The 14,907-nt window shown below is 35.0% G+C and overlaps 1 protein-coding gene and 1 long non-coding RNA gene across 3 annotated transcripts; one reads left to right on the forward strand and one right to left on the reverse strand.

The window, feature by feature from the left end:
* The first annotated feature begins 7,066 nt into the window (after positions 1-7,066).
* On the forward strand, positions 7,067-13,589 carry LOC133681481 (kinesin-like protein KIN-7N). 2 transcript variants are annotated; one of them, XM_062104531.1, is made up of 18 exons: positions 7,067-7,261; positions 7,345-7,434; positions 7,515-7,633; positions 7,711-7,824; positions 7,930-8,011; positions 8,110-8,177; positions 8,266-8,343; positions 8,449-8,591; positions 8,675-8,777; positions 8,899-8,979; positions 9,080-9,148; positions 9,230-9,289; positions 9,376-9,528; positions 10,119-10,406; positions 10,916-11,002; positions 11,580-11,738; positions 11,831-12,100; positions 12,762-13,589. In XM_062104531.1, the coding sequence occupies exons 1-18, from the start codon at positions 7,108-7,110 to the stop codon at positions 13,197-13,199; spliced, it is 2,556 nt and encodes an 851-aa protein (XP_061960515.1). In that variant the 5' UTR covers positions 7,067-7,107; the 3' UTR covers positions 13,200-13,589. The 2 variants fall into 2 exon arrangements, with proteins under 2 accessions (XP_061960515.1, XP_061960514.1); XM_062104530.1 differs by having other exon boundaries at positions 7,068-7,261; positions 10,113-10,406.
* On the reverse strand, positions 9,184-11,982 carry LOC133681483 (uncharacterized). Its single transcript, XR_009836528.1, has 2 exons — positions 11,841-11,982; positions 9,184-11,746 (listed from the first exon to the last, which is right to left on the reverse strand). It is a non-coding gene; the product is annotated as an uncharacterized LOC133681483 (long non-coding RNA).
* Positions 13,590-14,907: the final 1,318 nt, after the last annotated feature.

Below are 14,907 nucleotides of genomic sequence, written 5' to 3' on the forward strand. Positions count from 1 at the left end.
TAAACTGCGGTTCAAAATTAAAGGTAATAAGTTAGCTGTTTTTTTATTCAAACCGCAGTTTGAAACACCGCATACCGTGTAAACAAGCCAAGCCATCCCTAAGTGGCTGCGTTAGGTTGTTTTCGTTTGATTCTTCGTGATTAAGCTAACCTAAGCTAATCTATCCCTTCTCCCTGACCCACAACCAGTTCTCTACAGGAAATTCAAAAGGCAGACCAAAGTAAAATAAAAGCACTCCCACCACCATGGCACCTTCTACTAAAGCTGGGTCGACATGGAAATAAATACATGCCCCCTGGACGAGAATGCCCTAGCTCTTCCAAAACCCTTTCTTCATGTGGGCCCCGAGTGTCTTTTCCCTTGGTGCATAAATAGCCATCCCCAGCACTTCATCATTCCCTTTTCCCTTCCTTTCCTCCCTCGCGGCTAAATTTGAAAAACCTGTTTCATTAATTTACTATCGGTCCACCCATCATGTTCTCTGCCCAGGAAGCGGTCCAGTTCGAGCACCCGGCTCATGGCCCCGGGTTGACGGCCAATGAGATTCAAGAACTCTTATCTCTCCTCCAACCCCCCTCTCCTACCGAAATCTCCGGTTCAAGGGGATCGAACCAGGCGGTTTACTCAATCGATGAGAGGAAGCGCAGGCGCATGGTATCGAACCGAGAGTCAGCCAGAAGGTCCCGTTGGAGAAAGAAGAAGCATTTAGAGGACCTCACGCAACAGTTAAACCGGTTGAAAATCCAAAACCGGGAGCTCCAGAACCGGTTAGGTTCAATTATAAACCAGTCTCACGTATTATGGAGAGAGAATGGCCACTTAATGTCTGAATCTGTGGCTCTCAAGGCCAGACTTTCGGATTTACGCCTCGTTTTAGCTGCAATGAACGCCATGCAACAAGCACAATAATCTGGTCCTTATTAAAGCTTAAACTTTAACCAAGATAATTAGGCCTAATAAAGCTCTAATAAACTCATGAAAATATTAGAGCCCTGATCCCTCGTCCCTCACTCTCCAAGTGCAGGTGGGTGTTAACTAGCTTAATGTGGCTGTTCTTGAGATTTTGTTGGAGACAAAGCCCACGTTGTTATACCATGTGTGAAGATCTGAGGCCTGCCTTTTGGTCTTGTCCAGGACTTCCTTTTTAGCAGGATAGCCTTTTTCTTTTCGTCCCCCCCCCCCCCTCTCTTTAAGCTTTTTTAGCTATGTGTTTGGTGTTTGGCTAGTGATGTTAGGTGCAGTAGACTGTACTGCAGCTTCATGAATTGGTAGCATTGCTATCATATTCATCTAGGGCATGACTTGTGTAAATAGATGTTTTTTGGAGACTAGTCATATGGATTGCGATGTTATCTGAAATCTTTAATGTATAATTGCCTTACAAAATAATTCCTTTTCTAAACCTAATCCAACAGCGAAAAAAGTTTGATAAATATATTTACATCACGTTTGTAAATAAGAGAAGCCATTAGCTTTTGCCAAAGGGAAAAACAAATGGAGAATTACGTGCATGATGATCAGTGGGATGCTAACTTTGTTCGGACCTCCAATGCTAATCAACATTTTCATTGAAGTGACAGCGCGCAGTGCTAATATATTCTTGCATAACATTTTCATTGCGATTTCCTACTGTTATTCCACGTATAATTGACCTCCAGATGCGAGACTATTAGTCAAAAGTTATTAAACTCGGTTTTGCATGCATGGGTTAATCAAAAAAATAATATTGTCTTAATTTTTTTAAAATAATAATATTTTAGAATTTATTTTTTTAAGTCAAACTGAATTTTAAAAGGATAATCAGATCAAGATTAACCGTTAAAATCAATAAAATTAACTAAATCAATTTTCATTCAATTTTAAAAAATAAAAAATAAATGTATTCTCTTTGGCTATTTACTTTATAGCCTTCTCAATATACTCTCGATGGTTATAAAAAAAAACAAAAAAAAATGATGCTTACTTGTAAACTTGATCAAGACTAAAATAGAGTTAAAATTGCCATTCAATCACCGTCTTATTATAAGGGTTTGGATAAAAGGGGACAAAAAAATCAAGGCATGATAGGGTTTTTTTTATGTTCTTTCAAGGATTGGATGAGGAGACGAGACCATATATGACTTGGGGGTGCTTTCATCGGAGAAGGAAATAAAGAAATGAAATATGGAGGGTAATTAAGAAAGAGAAGGAAAGAGAGATGAAATTATCGAAAATTGGCAAAATAGGGTTATTTGATCAATGCCTATAGGGTTTTTACTATTGATTAAATGGATAAGTTAGTTGCAAGTGAATTTCTATAGCAAAATTGGATGGAAGCTTATAGAAAAAACATATTGATGTTTTTCTATCTTTGAAGGGTTTCCAATCCACACGAGGAAACAATAAACGACATATATTTCAATGATTGTGTGTAACTGTGTGAGGATTTGCCCTTTGGTCGAATGGGAAGATGAATTATGGTAAAAAATTTTTTTAATATTGTAGAGTTTTAATATCAAGTTTAAATTTTATTGTTTCTATTTTTTTAATTAATTAAATCATGTATTTCAGCGTAATGTAATAATGAATTTGAACAAATCACAAGTCTAAATAGTTTTTCGAAGCTAGTATAAAAACATTCTTAATATTCTACCCAATAATTTATTTTTTTGAAGTTAATGTTAGTGTTTGTTGGTATATTAAAACTTGTTTTTACTTGAAAAAATATTAAATTAATATTTTTAAATGTTTTTGAATAATTATAATAATTTAATATAAAAAAATATTATCTTAATTCATCTCTTCAATTGAAAAACATCCAAAACTTACACTTTAATATACAGTAAAAAATAAAAAAGACTTGATTGATGGATAATGTACCGATATTAATTAATTACAGTATTACACCAAAAGAAACCGAGGAAAAGGCCACATATGATCGATCATTTGGCACCATTCATCGTGACTTCAGTATGTCATATAGGCTTCGAAAGTAAAAGAAAAGGTGTTCTTAATTAACCCTTTACAGTATACAAAGTTAGTGTCAAATTAGCTGACGAGAAAACGTGTTCTACTAAAAATGAAAAGGAACTTCATCGTGCAGGAGGGTCTTGGAAAAAGCTGTCTTCTCCTTTCATCAACCAAACTTTAGAACACAAATGGCGAAGATAAAGTGATCATATCACAACGTAACTTTAGCTCCCCTCATCCCTCTCTTTGTTAATATATTCTACTTTCATTATCAAAGTTATTAATATATCAATTCAGTACTTTAAGCTAAGACTGCTTAGACATTAATGGTCAAATTAAGACCACAACTTCACAATTGATTCTAAAACTAAATAAGATATTATATTTATCAATTATATTTTATAAAACAACTATTATCCCATTTAATAAAAAATATTAAGTATGAAATGAAGATTATCCAACGCTTTAGATATACATAAAAAATTAAAAATAAAATTTTCTTAAATATTATATTTATAGTTTTATATATGTTGAGAATTCTTATTTATCTTAAATCGACTCCTATGGTTAATAACTTTATTCAAAATCTAAATTATTAATTGAATGTGTCAAAGAACTATCTTAATCAAATAGTTTAAGCTGTTAAGTGAGGTCCAAGATATGATTTATATTATTCTCTAATATACTCCCTCAAGTAAAAGCCCTTTGGGCTAGAAACTTGTATAGACCTACATTACCTTGTGTTTAATTTTTATCAAATAAATGAGGATGGTGAAATTCTAACTCGTGGTTGCTTTGTCATCAAGACTCTGATACCATGTTAAATAATCATTTTAATCCAATAACTTAAGCTGTTAAATGAGAATTAAGATATGATTTATATTATTCTCTATCAGAATAAGTGAACTTGGCTTTGCCCCTATCAAAATAGAAAAAGGATGTTGTTTTGAATATATTTTTAAAAATATAAGTCTAGATTTTGAATTAATTTTAATAACACCCACATTTTAATCATATTGTTCATGAGGACGTAAGATTTGGTGAATCATCCACCTTAGCTCTAGGCAATCGAAATGAAGGGTGCTGCTAGGCTACTAGCTAAAGCACGCAGCAATTGCTGTGTGGCTCGTTTAAAAGGCAAGGTACAATATGATTCTAATTCCATGCATGTGTTTCGAAAAAGAAAAGTATTAGATTCCAAATTCCTACGTTTCATGAGAATGATTCATTACGTTACAAGTGACACTCCACAAGCCACTAACTTAATTATCTACAAAAATAATGAAAAGCACATATCATATATATTGACTAAGCTGTGTTTGGTACGTATAACTTTTGAATTATATTTTTTTTTATTTTGAGCCATAATTTAAAAGTTTTTTTTCATAAATAAATTATGACAAGTTTAATAAAAATGATTCAAAGTAAATGAATGTGGTGCAGGTTATAATTCATAAATTAAAATTTTTAACTTTTGTTTAAATAAAAAAATCGACTGAAGTATATAACAAACTCTTGATCAATTAAGTCAAAAGTTATTTCTAATTAAGTATACTTTTTTTGAGTAAAAAAAAACTTAAATCAACTTATAAAATTTATATATGAAACATATAATATTCTAAATCATGTAATAATGACTCCTGCAACATCCCCTTTATATACTAAACCATTCTTCAATGGAGATTTTCCAAGCTAAAAATCATCACCATGAATAGCCTTTAACCTTCCTTAATTTTGGCCTGCATCATCCCCTTCATATAATAAAACATTCTACGAGTGAGATTTTCCAAGCTAGCTAAAAATCATCACCATGAAAAGCCTACAACCTTGCTTTTAATCAGTGGCAGAAATATAAATGCCTGCAAGGAGCTATAGCATTATATAGCAAGAGAGTCTCAAAAGAGCAGGACGAGCTGTAAATAAAGAAGGGGAATATTAGCATGATTTTGTTAGTAATCAAGGGAATATATTAAATTTCTGAACTTGGAATTTTAATCGACTCAATTATCATAACATTGTCAGACTTTAACCAGTATATATAGTTAAACATTTGCACGCACAAGCGCGCGCACATATAAATCAGAGGGAATGATTTAATTTCCAATTTTTGTGGAAGTAAAAACATCGAGAAAGACAATGAAAAATAGAGGGACACGTTTCTTTGTTCTTTTTATTTTAAAATAATAATTTTTTTTCTAAAACTATAATAAATAAAAACATATAAATAGATTTATTCAATTTCTATCCCTTATATTAAACATATTGATGTTTCTTTTATTTATTATTTTTATTATGTTAATTACTACACTAACCAAATACACCTAACATATCGTTTTTAATAATAATATGGATCTTCTCGTACCCCGCTTTTGACTGTAAGATGGATCTTTGCCTGCCAATTAAGCTGTTTCCTGATTTGAAATGATTCATTCCTCAAAAAACAATGGATGAAAAATCCATGCTTCCTGCAAACTGAGTCAATGCATCATCATATTGTGCTACTAAGAACTTTATTAATGCATTCGCAATAAATACATGCATGCCGTCAAAAAGTGTCTCACAAAAAGGGGCCCTTCTTGCTCTAGGTGCAGGGAAGGGGCTCGGATCATAAGATTTGGAGTCCCCATGAAATCATCAAAGCAAGTGTCATTATGGATAAAAAAGACATTGAAAAAGCAAATTTGATTATACATATCAAGTACTCCCAACTGCTCACAGAAAAACTGAAAAAAGATGAAGGTTACGTTTTTCTTAGCCTGGCCAATCATGAGATCAATCTTTGGCATACGTGTCGTCCCATGGTTGATTCCTATTTACTTGCGATTGGTCACTCGAGTTCAAAGCAAAAAAAAAAAAAAAAAAAAACTTGTCACCGATCGATATATTGTCTCCCTCCTGCCTCTTTCTTCTCTTGCAAGGTTCCTCGAGCTGCAAAGAGAGGGGAGGGGTGATTAGTGATCATCGTTGAATTTCTAATTTAAAGGGCTACAAAGCATCTTCTTCTTTTCTTAACAAGCTTGTTGAACTTCGTCGATCACTGATTTAAAAGGGCTACAGAGCTTGCTAGCTGAAATTCCTTTTGACGAGAAGCATATATGGCATAGTCAGGAATGGACTGCGCGAAAGGAGAAAAGAGAAGGAGGAGAGGGGGCTCGAGGGGATCAGAACTAGTGTAGGATCTGTCATGTCGTGTGACTCATTAATTTCCTATTGTTTTCCTATGGATACCGGCAACTTTTTTTCCTATTTAAGATATTCCGTGAAGACTTGGATGAGTTTAAGATGTGGTAATCAAACAATAAAGAAGACGAAACAAAATGGCAAAAGGCTATTAATTGCTTTTTCCTTTGAGAGGCTCTCGACGATTATCGATTCTGGTAGCAAAAAGAAGGCTGCGTGCTCGATCTATCTAGTATTTTGAAATAGTTTTTCAAATGTATATATCAACTATTTAATTATGGAGCCATTCCAATTGATATAATGGATCCTATTTATAAAAACTAATTTAGGATGAATATTGTTTCACATACTATATTTAATTTAAGTGTGAGAGATTATTCTACCTCGTTTGGACCAAATATATTTACTATTTAAATGGTAAAACCAATGATGATAATTTTACCTAAACTCTATGTATAATAATTGAATCAACTATAGTTATCCTTTTTTTTATATGTAATAATTATAATAAAAATATTATTAAATTCAATTAAAAATCCGATCCAAACTCAATCTATTATATATATATATATATATATATATATATATATCTTAAAATATATGTTATTTTTATATTGAATAATAATTATTACTCCTATAAAATTGATATTCAAAAGCCAATAAGCGGCTATGAATATATAATTTAATAAGTAATATGTTGGATATAAATATAATAGAGATCGATCCATTCCATCCTAGGTAAAAGGGTCTTTATCTATGTGCTCACATAACATGGTATTCATAAGAAGCTCCATTAATAAGGGCCCCATTAGTAAGATGGGCCTAAAGTATAGATCCAAAGTTAACTAGCCCAAGACAAACGTGCAATCGCCTCCAGGGACATTCCCGTAATTACAAATAATTTCAAATCCCGACAGTCGTCAAAAGCAGCTGCTCATCCCGCCCGTAAACAAAAATCAAATCAAAGAGAGATAGAAAATGGAGAAGATCTGTGTAGCAATTAGAGTGAGACCACCTGTCACTGTATCTGAAGACACCACCATCAATGGAACCTACTGGAAAGTGGAAGAAAATCGCATCTCTCTTCACAAATCTCACGGCTCTCCTATCTCCGGCGTCTCTTATGCCTTTGGTACCTTTGTTCTCTCCAATTTCTCTCTATTTCCTCTTTGATTTCTGTATTTTACTCATTGATTTTTTTTTAATTTTTGGTAGATCACGTGTTCGATGAGAGCTGCAAAAACTCTAGAGTTTACGAGCTCCTTACCAAGGATCTCATTCTTGCTGCTGTTGACGGTTTTAACGGTATGATTCATTAGAGCTTTTGTAGTTTCAATAGTTATTTAATTTGATTTTTTTTTAATTTTTTAATTTTTGTAATGCAGGAACGGTGTTCGCTTATGGACAGACTAGCAGTGGAAAGACTTTTACGATGAACGGTTCTCAAAACGATGGAGGAATTATTCATCGAGCTGTTAAAGATATTTTTGAAAAAATTCACATGGTAATTACCGCAAGCACGCCGTGGCTGCTGTGTTGGGCAAAATTTGAATTGATAGATGAATTTTTTTTTTGAAGCAGATTTCCGAGAGAGAGTTTCTCATAAGAGTTTCGTATATGGAAATTTATAATGAGGAGATTAATGATCTTTTTGCTGTTGAGAATCAGAAATTGCCAATACATGAGAGCTTGGAGGTTGGATAGAGGCTTTGGGAATTCTCTTACTCTTTTACTAGTTTCCTTGCTTGTATAATTCACTGATTTTAATTTTTTTATTTTCCTTTTTGTTTTTGGTTCTAGCGCGGCGTGTTTGTTGCAGGACTAAAGGAGGAAATTGTGAGTAATGGTGAACAGGTGTTGAAGTTAATCGAAGGAGGAGAAGGTTTGAAGCATAATTCACTCGTAGCCCTTGTTTTTAAAACTTTGTTTTGGTGATAATGTATGCGTGGTTACATGTAATTTGAAATATGTGCACCGCAGTTAATCGACACTTTGGAGAGACGAACATGAATGCTCGAAGCAGTAGGTCTCACACGATTTTTAGAATGGTAAGAAGTCATCGACATGATTAAAGATGTAGTGAGATACAATTTCTTTGATGAGATTTACTATCAATCTTGAGGCTGTGTGTGTCAGGTGATTGAAAGTAAGAGGAAGGATGCCAATTCTTCTAGTGATTATTCGAGTAGTGATGCTGTCCGAGTTTCTGTTTTGGTGTGTAATCTCTCCACATTTTGCTGCATTGAGGATAACACATTGAATTATATAGGATCTGGTTTTTCTAATTTTTAAATGCCATTTTGTGCTGTGTGGAAGTAGAACTTGGTAGATTTAGCTGGATCAGAAAGGATAGCTAAAACTGGAGCTGGCGGTGTACGTTTAAAAGAAGGGAAGTATATTAACAAGAGTTTGATGATTCTTGGTAATGTAATAAACAAACTAAGTGAAGGTGCCAAGCAGAGGTAATTGCTGCGCTGGAAATTTATCTCTTTAATTAGGTTTTATCAGAGCTGTTTTTGTTAATGTTTTAGTTTATAAAATACAGGGGGCATATTCCTTATCGTGATAGCAAGCTTACTCGTATACTTCAACCTGCTCTTGGTGGAAATGCCAAGACTTCAATTATATGCACTGTAGCCCCAGAAGAGGTAGTCATTTGTTTGTTCCCATTGGAGTGTTTATATTCTATACATCGCCAACGGTTCCAATTGGCCCACCGTCAAGTTGAGCCTTCTACGTTAACTGTATTTCGTTTTTGTTGTTTTTTAGCTTCACATTGAGGAAACAAAGGGAACTCTCCAGTTTGCTAGTCGAGCTAAGCGCATCACCAATTGTGCCCAAGTGAATGAGGTATGTCTGTTGTTTTGTACAGGGCATTAACCATTTTATCACCTTAACTAGAGTAGGTAACTGGGTTCTAATATATTCATTCCTCGCGGTCTTCTTGTAGATTTTGTCAGATGCAGCCTTGCTGAAGCGGCAGAAGTTAGAGATAGAGGAGCTGCGTAAGAAACTTCAGGTTATGATCATGCCATGTTCATTGTAATTTCTACATGGTAAAGATTTAGATATTATTTGATTAAGTTAAATACTTGTTCAGGGATCCCGGGCTGAAGTACTGGAGCAAGAAATTTTGAAGTTGAGAAATGACATGCTGAAGGTAGATTCTACGCTAACATGATCTGACCATTATCATGAACACCGCTCATAACTTGTGTTAATTGAGCTCCAATTTCCAATTTCCAGTACGAATTGGAGAGAGAAAAGCTTGAGATGGAACTGAAAGAGGAGAGGAAATCACACAAGGAACGTGATCAATGCATCAAAGAGCAGCAGATGAAAATTGACAATCTCAGTACCGGTGCCTCCATTTCAGATAGTGATAGGAACTCTATCCAGGTATATTTCAAGCAAAGCAAAACGCCATAATTTCTCGGCACTTTTGTCCAGCAGAGGTCACTACACGGATAGCATAACCTTCTTTCTAGTACTTTGATATTGGCAAATTGGCAGCAGATACTGGTTTTACCATCATCCACTATTGGTCCATATCTTCTTGCTGTAAACAAGAGTAACTTGCCCTGGTTCTTGCATTTCTCCATCATTTATGCCTATATTAGTAATGCAGCATTTCAAAATTTTCTTAAAGACAAATTTATATGACTGTTAGCATGATTTTTAATGAAGCATCTGAAGGATGCCAAAGAATAGAGTGATATAAAGCACATACCTGGTGCAAACTGATCATGTACAGATGTAAGCAAGATATGTAACCTCAAATTTGTTCCCTTCTGGTCTTCTATAGTCAAGTTTTGCGTCACAACAGTCATGGCAAAGAATATATATTTATTCTATTTGTATTCATTTAATATATTGCATGTAATCATTACTATTCTTTCTGTGATTTCTTATGCATTAACAAAAACTTCTACTCATCTCTTAGGTTACTGATATTCTTATAATAAAATAACTACTGGTCGTAGGAACAGAATGCTGGGAGACAAATCCTCAAGGAAGAATTCAGTGGCAGCAACAGTGTCTTCAAAAATGATGTTTTCAGAACCCCTACATTCAAGGCAGATTCCAATGCCTTTGTTGGCAAACGGTCCAATTACTCCAGGCTGCCAGATTTCAGTCCTCTACCAGATAACTATAGCAATGTGGCCGATGAAGACACATGGTTGAAAATGAACAAAGGATTCATCGCGGACCTTGATTCAATTCAAATGACTCCTGCAAGAAAAGTTCAATCCTTTCCTTTTGGTGATGTTACTCTAGTAAGTTTATGTTAAGTTTTTCATATGCTCAGTCTTGTTATCTGCAATTGCTACTTGTCCCTTTCCTATGTGTTAAACTAAGGAAAAAGCCTGAGATGAGAATATCAAGGATGTCCTCTTGAGAACTGATGTTCACCTTTTCTAATTCTCCTATATTTTGGTCCAATTCATTTTTTGTTTCAAGTGTTCGAAGTTTTCTTGTTTGCATGTGGTTGTTCGTCTCTCCATCGCATTCATAAACCATATAAAAAAACAATGTTGAATTAGAAGCCAAGGGTTTCCATCTTTGGTAACTTAACAGAAATAAATAAATAAAGCATACATACTGGCATGACCTTTATTAAATTAGTCTTCTAGTGTTCTAGCATTTTCAAACTTTGATATTGCTCGTTCAATGTGATAAATAGCTATGATAGTGATACCTTTTTATTTTTCAATGTTTAGATAATACTAGTAGCACTATCCAGCCACATAATGTTTTTAATTAGACTCATCCACATCGCTGCCAGGGTTCTTCAACTGAGGATTACAAAGTAGAGGTCCAGAATCTCAAAAGGCAACTAGAACTTGTCCTTGAAGAGAAGAATGAACTCGAGGTTTGCCTTTTGCTCTTGCCCTTTCTCAATTTTCGATTTCATACATCGGTGATAATTCAGTGAGGTAGCTTGATATTTGAAAGTGGCATGTTCTTGATGACTGTATTCAGTTGCTGTTGTTCGCTCTCCTCAAATAGTTCCATTTCATTGGGCACTTTTTTATACAGTACGCACCACTACTATTGGTAACTATGATGTAGAAATGCATCCAATGTGCAATTTATGACACAGGAAAGTGCAATGACGACTCTTTAGTGTGCTTGTTTTTCATTTTTAGCTCATTTGAAAATTAGAAGAATAACACTTGTAAATTCCCGTCCACACACAAAGCTTCCATCTATTCCTGGTGTTAGCTATGCATTGATACCAGTAGAAAGCTTTCTTTTCAATCTGAGACCTCTAAATAAATACTGTTTCTAGGTATACGTCTTATTCCAAATAGGAGAACTCTTGATATCTCTGTGAATTGATGGAACGTAGCAAAGTGTTTTTGGCTGATCATGCTATTCAGTTCTGTCTATTTTATTCTTCTGGTGCAAGCATTTAATCTTAATGTATTGCATGCATATGTTTGCAGAAGAAGCACTTAGAACAATTACAGTTGAATGATCATTTAATGGGGGAGATATCAGAACTCAAACATGAAGCAGTGGTAATTCGAGAAATACCTCAAAGACTATGTGAATCTATGGCTAGTTGCAGAGACACTTACAAGGATGTTCTGTTAACGTTGCAGGTGACGCTCTGCATTTATATGCCTCTGTCAGTTCATATTTACTGATAGCATTAGATTAGTAAAATGTAATTTCTACTTTGACATCTAAACAGAGTTTTGTACCTGATGGAGACTCTTCAATTGGAAAATTCCTATCTACCACAAGTGAAATTGGCTTAACCCTTTTCTCAAATTTGGAAAAGCGTTTCTCTATGGCAATGGATGATCACAAATCTTTTAATGAGAATGATTCTCTGGTCCAAGAAAACTGCGAAGTGCTTTCTGAAAGATTGAAAAGCACAATTACATCCCTGGCATTAGCAGAAAAACTAGCTGTTCAGAATAAAGAAGAGAAGAATCCAATATGCGGCTCCACATATAAGGTAGCTGCCTGGTCACAATCATCAAGATATCATTTATCAATCATGATTTTATTTTTCATCCTGATGTTTGGATATATTGTTCCCTCTTTCAGGATTTCTGTCATTTAAACTGTTGCTTATTTAGCTATTTAATATGACAATACAAGCCAAAATAAACATAGAATTGTATTTGAGTTGATCTTCATGTCATGGCAGTATGGATGATATTTGAAACATTCTAATAAACCATTTAAATAACTCTTTCGATGTGCATGTGAATGCTAAGTGTAAACTTGCCAGTCTCTGACCAAAAGAAGAAAGAGTCATACCTAAATCTGATGTATTTGTTTATCTTGCCTCTAAGCCTGTCTTTTACTCTTCCGACGATATCCTAGGTGCTGCCTGCATTTTAAGATATATATACACGTGGGAGGTTATACATGTAGAGAGTTATGTTCCATAGATCTTATATGTAATTCTTACTTGTACAGTGAATCGGTTCTGTTTTTTCTGTGAAGTCCACATGATGCATGTTGTCAAGTTCCAAAGTGTGGCAATCACGATCCTTAAACAATGTTTAGTGTATGCTACTTTACAATGAAAGAACTGCTTGTGTATCAAATCATACATCATTCAGGTCACATTACATTGTTTGAAGGTTTAGTTTTGAAATGTGATAAAGGAATGCACTCTGGGAGAAGAACCTGCTTCTTGGAAGGAGAAACTGGGCAATGAACTTGGTGCTATCAAGGAAAAACTCCAAGCCTTGGAGAAAGAGTTAGAACATAATAACCAGCTTCTGAAGGATTCAAGAGAAAGACATGATACCATGGAAAGAGATTATTGGCTTTTGAAAGAAGAAAGAGATTCTTTGCTTGAAAAAGTCTCCGAGTCATCTCAAAACCTAGCAACGGTTGCCCTTCAAAAGGAAAACATTTTGAAGGATTTGAACACTGAAGCAGAGAGAAGGAAATATCTCGAGAAAGAGATCAAACAATTCAGTGTTGCTTTTGCCAGTCGGCAGAGATCCTTCATGTCTTTCCAAGGTGAATTTCTATCTAAAGTTGAGAAATTGAGAGCCCAAAGTCCAATTGCAGCATCCGAATCTCTTGGGTGTTGAAAATTCAGTTTCGACTGCTCGTTAGTTTATTCTGTATTTCACATGGTTCTGTTCGTGTTGCTTCCCATTTACTTGCGTTGATTTCTGTCTGTAATTCTACACATGATCTTCTGAGTTTGGATGTCCTTAGGAACTAAATCATGCAGTTATGAGAGAGATTTAGTCAGTTAACCCTTGTTACAAGGCCTAGCTTGGCATGGGGGGTCAACCCGGTGACCCACCATCCCGGGACTTGGCTGGGCCATAGCTAGTGGGAAAACCATGAAACATCATTGTTTGTGTTTTTTTTTTCTTCAAGAAAAGAAGTTAAGCTCGGATTGATGAATTAACTTGTGTATCAACTTATTTAGTTCTTGGCATAAATAACATATTTGACCGTCCATTCCTGCATTCAGAAATTTCATTCACCTAATTTGAAGGAACTAGCCTAGACTACCTTCTGATAAATTCCCCGTAATATTCTGAAAATGAATGCCTTGTGTCAATAGATAATTTGAGAAGTAGTATCGAATTATTTGTGCATAAATATTCTATGAAAACAATGCATGTGGGAAAATACTCTGAAGATGTTGCTACTTTTAGCATGCAGCTCATGCGCAGATGAGCCGGTGGTTCCAAACTGGTGAGCGAATTCTTGATTCAAACATATACCTGAATTGCTTCTATTCTGTAAGAACACTGTTTATACATACTAAAGAAGTGAGAATTCGTTACATTGCAAAATGCTTGTTCACTACCTGTATGATGCGACAAGAACAACTCAATTCGAAATCATTATATGTCGGCACAGAAAATGAGAGCATTGCTTGGCCATTCAGTCTCACAGCTTTATGGTCACCCTCAGTCTCTTTCAGTGAGGTTGCACTCATTGCTCATGTCCATCCCTAAGCCCTTCTATATTTATTTTCTTGGAAAAACATTTGAAGGTTGAAAATTTCAACCAAGATGCTTAATCGTTTTATCGAGCTTCATGTCTTCATTGAATCCACGTCTCACGCGTGTAAATGTCAAGCAGACACGCCAAAAATTAACCTCGTTAGGTAGCCAAGAAAAAGAGAGCAAATTCTCCCTCTAAAAAGTCCCAGTCACATTAAAAGCCTTGGTTAAAAAAGCAAAGATACTAGGCTCCAAAGCATGAGAGAGAGTCCATGAGCAGTTTGCTTTTTGGATTATTGAATAGATTGTGATGGGTGTAAGGCCCGCAATTCCCATCGACTTTAATAGTATTTCCACAGTTTGGGCCCCAATGAGCCCACGATTGAAAGTTGATGATGATGCCAAGAAAATTATTACACATTTATATCTTTTCAGCTTCTAAATCCGGGATTAACTTTATTAGTATTTCCACGGTTCGGGCCCCAATGAGCCAACGGTCGAAAGTTGATGATGATGCCATGAAAATCATAGCACATTTATATCTTTTCAGCTTCTAAATCCTGGATTTAAAACCCGTTTGGAAACACGGTCGCACATGTGACACAGCCGGTTTGGAAATGATGCTTTTAATTTTAGAAATGCAGGTCGTTCCACATGTCCAAAAATGTTCCCAAACAATTCAGTAATTTTTTTTAAAAAAATCAAGAATCTCAAAAGAAGCCGCCCTAAAATGAAACAAAAAGAAAAGGCAAAAAGGTGCCTTTTACTTTTCATTTCCTCCTCTGAAAATAAAGCGAAGATATTGAAAATGTCCAGTCTATGGATTAGATTT

The sequence above is a fragment of the Populus nigra genome, chromosome 2 (assembly GCF_951802175.1).
Source record: "Populus nigra chromosome 2, ddPopNigr1.1, whole genome shotgun sequence".
NCBI classification, from domain to species: Eukaryota; Viridiplantae; Streptophyta; class Magnoliopsida; order Malpighiales; family Salicaceae; genus Populus; species Populus nigra.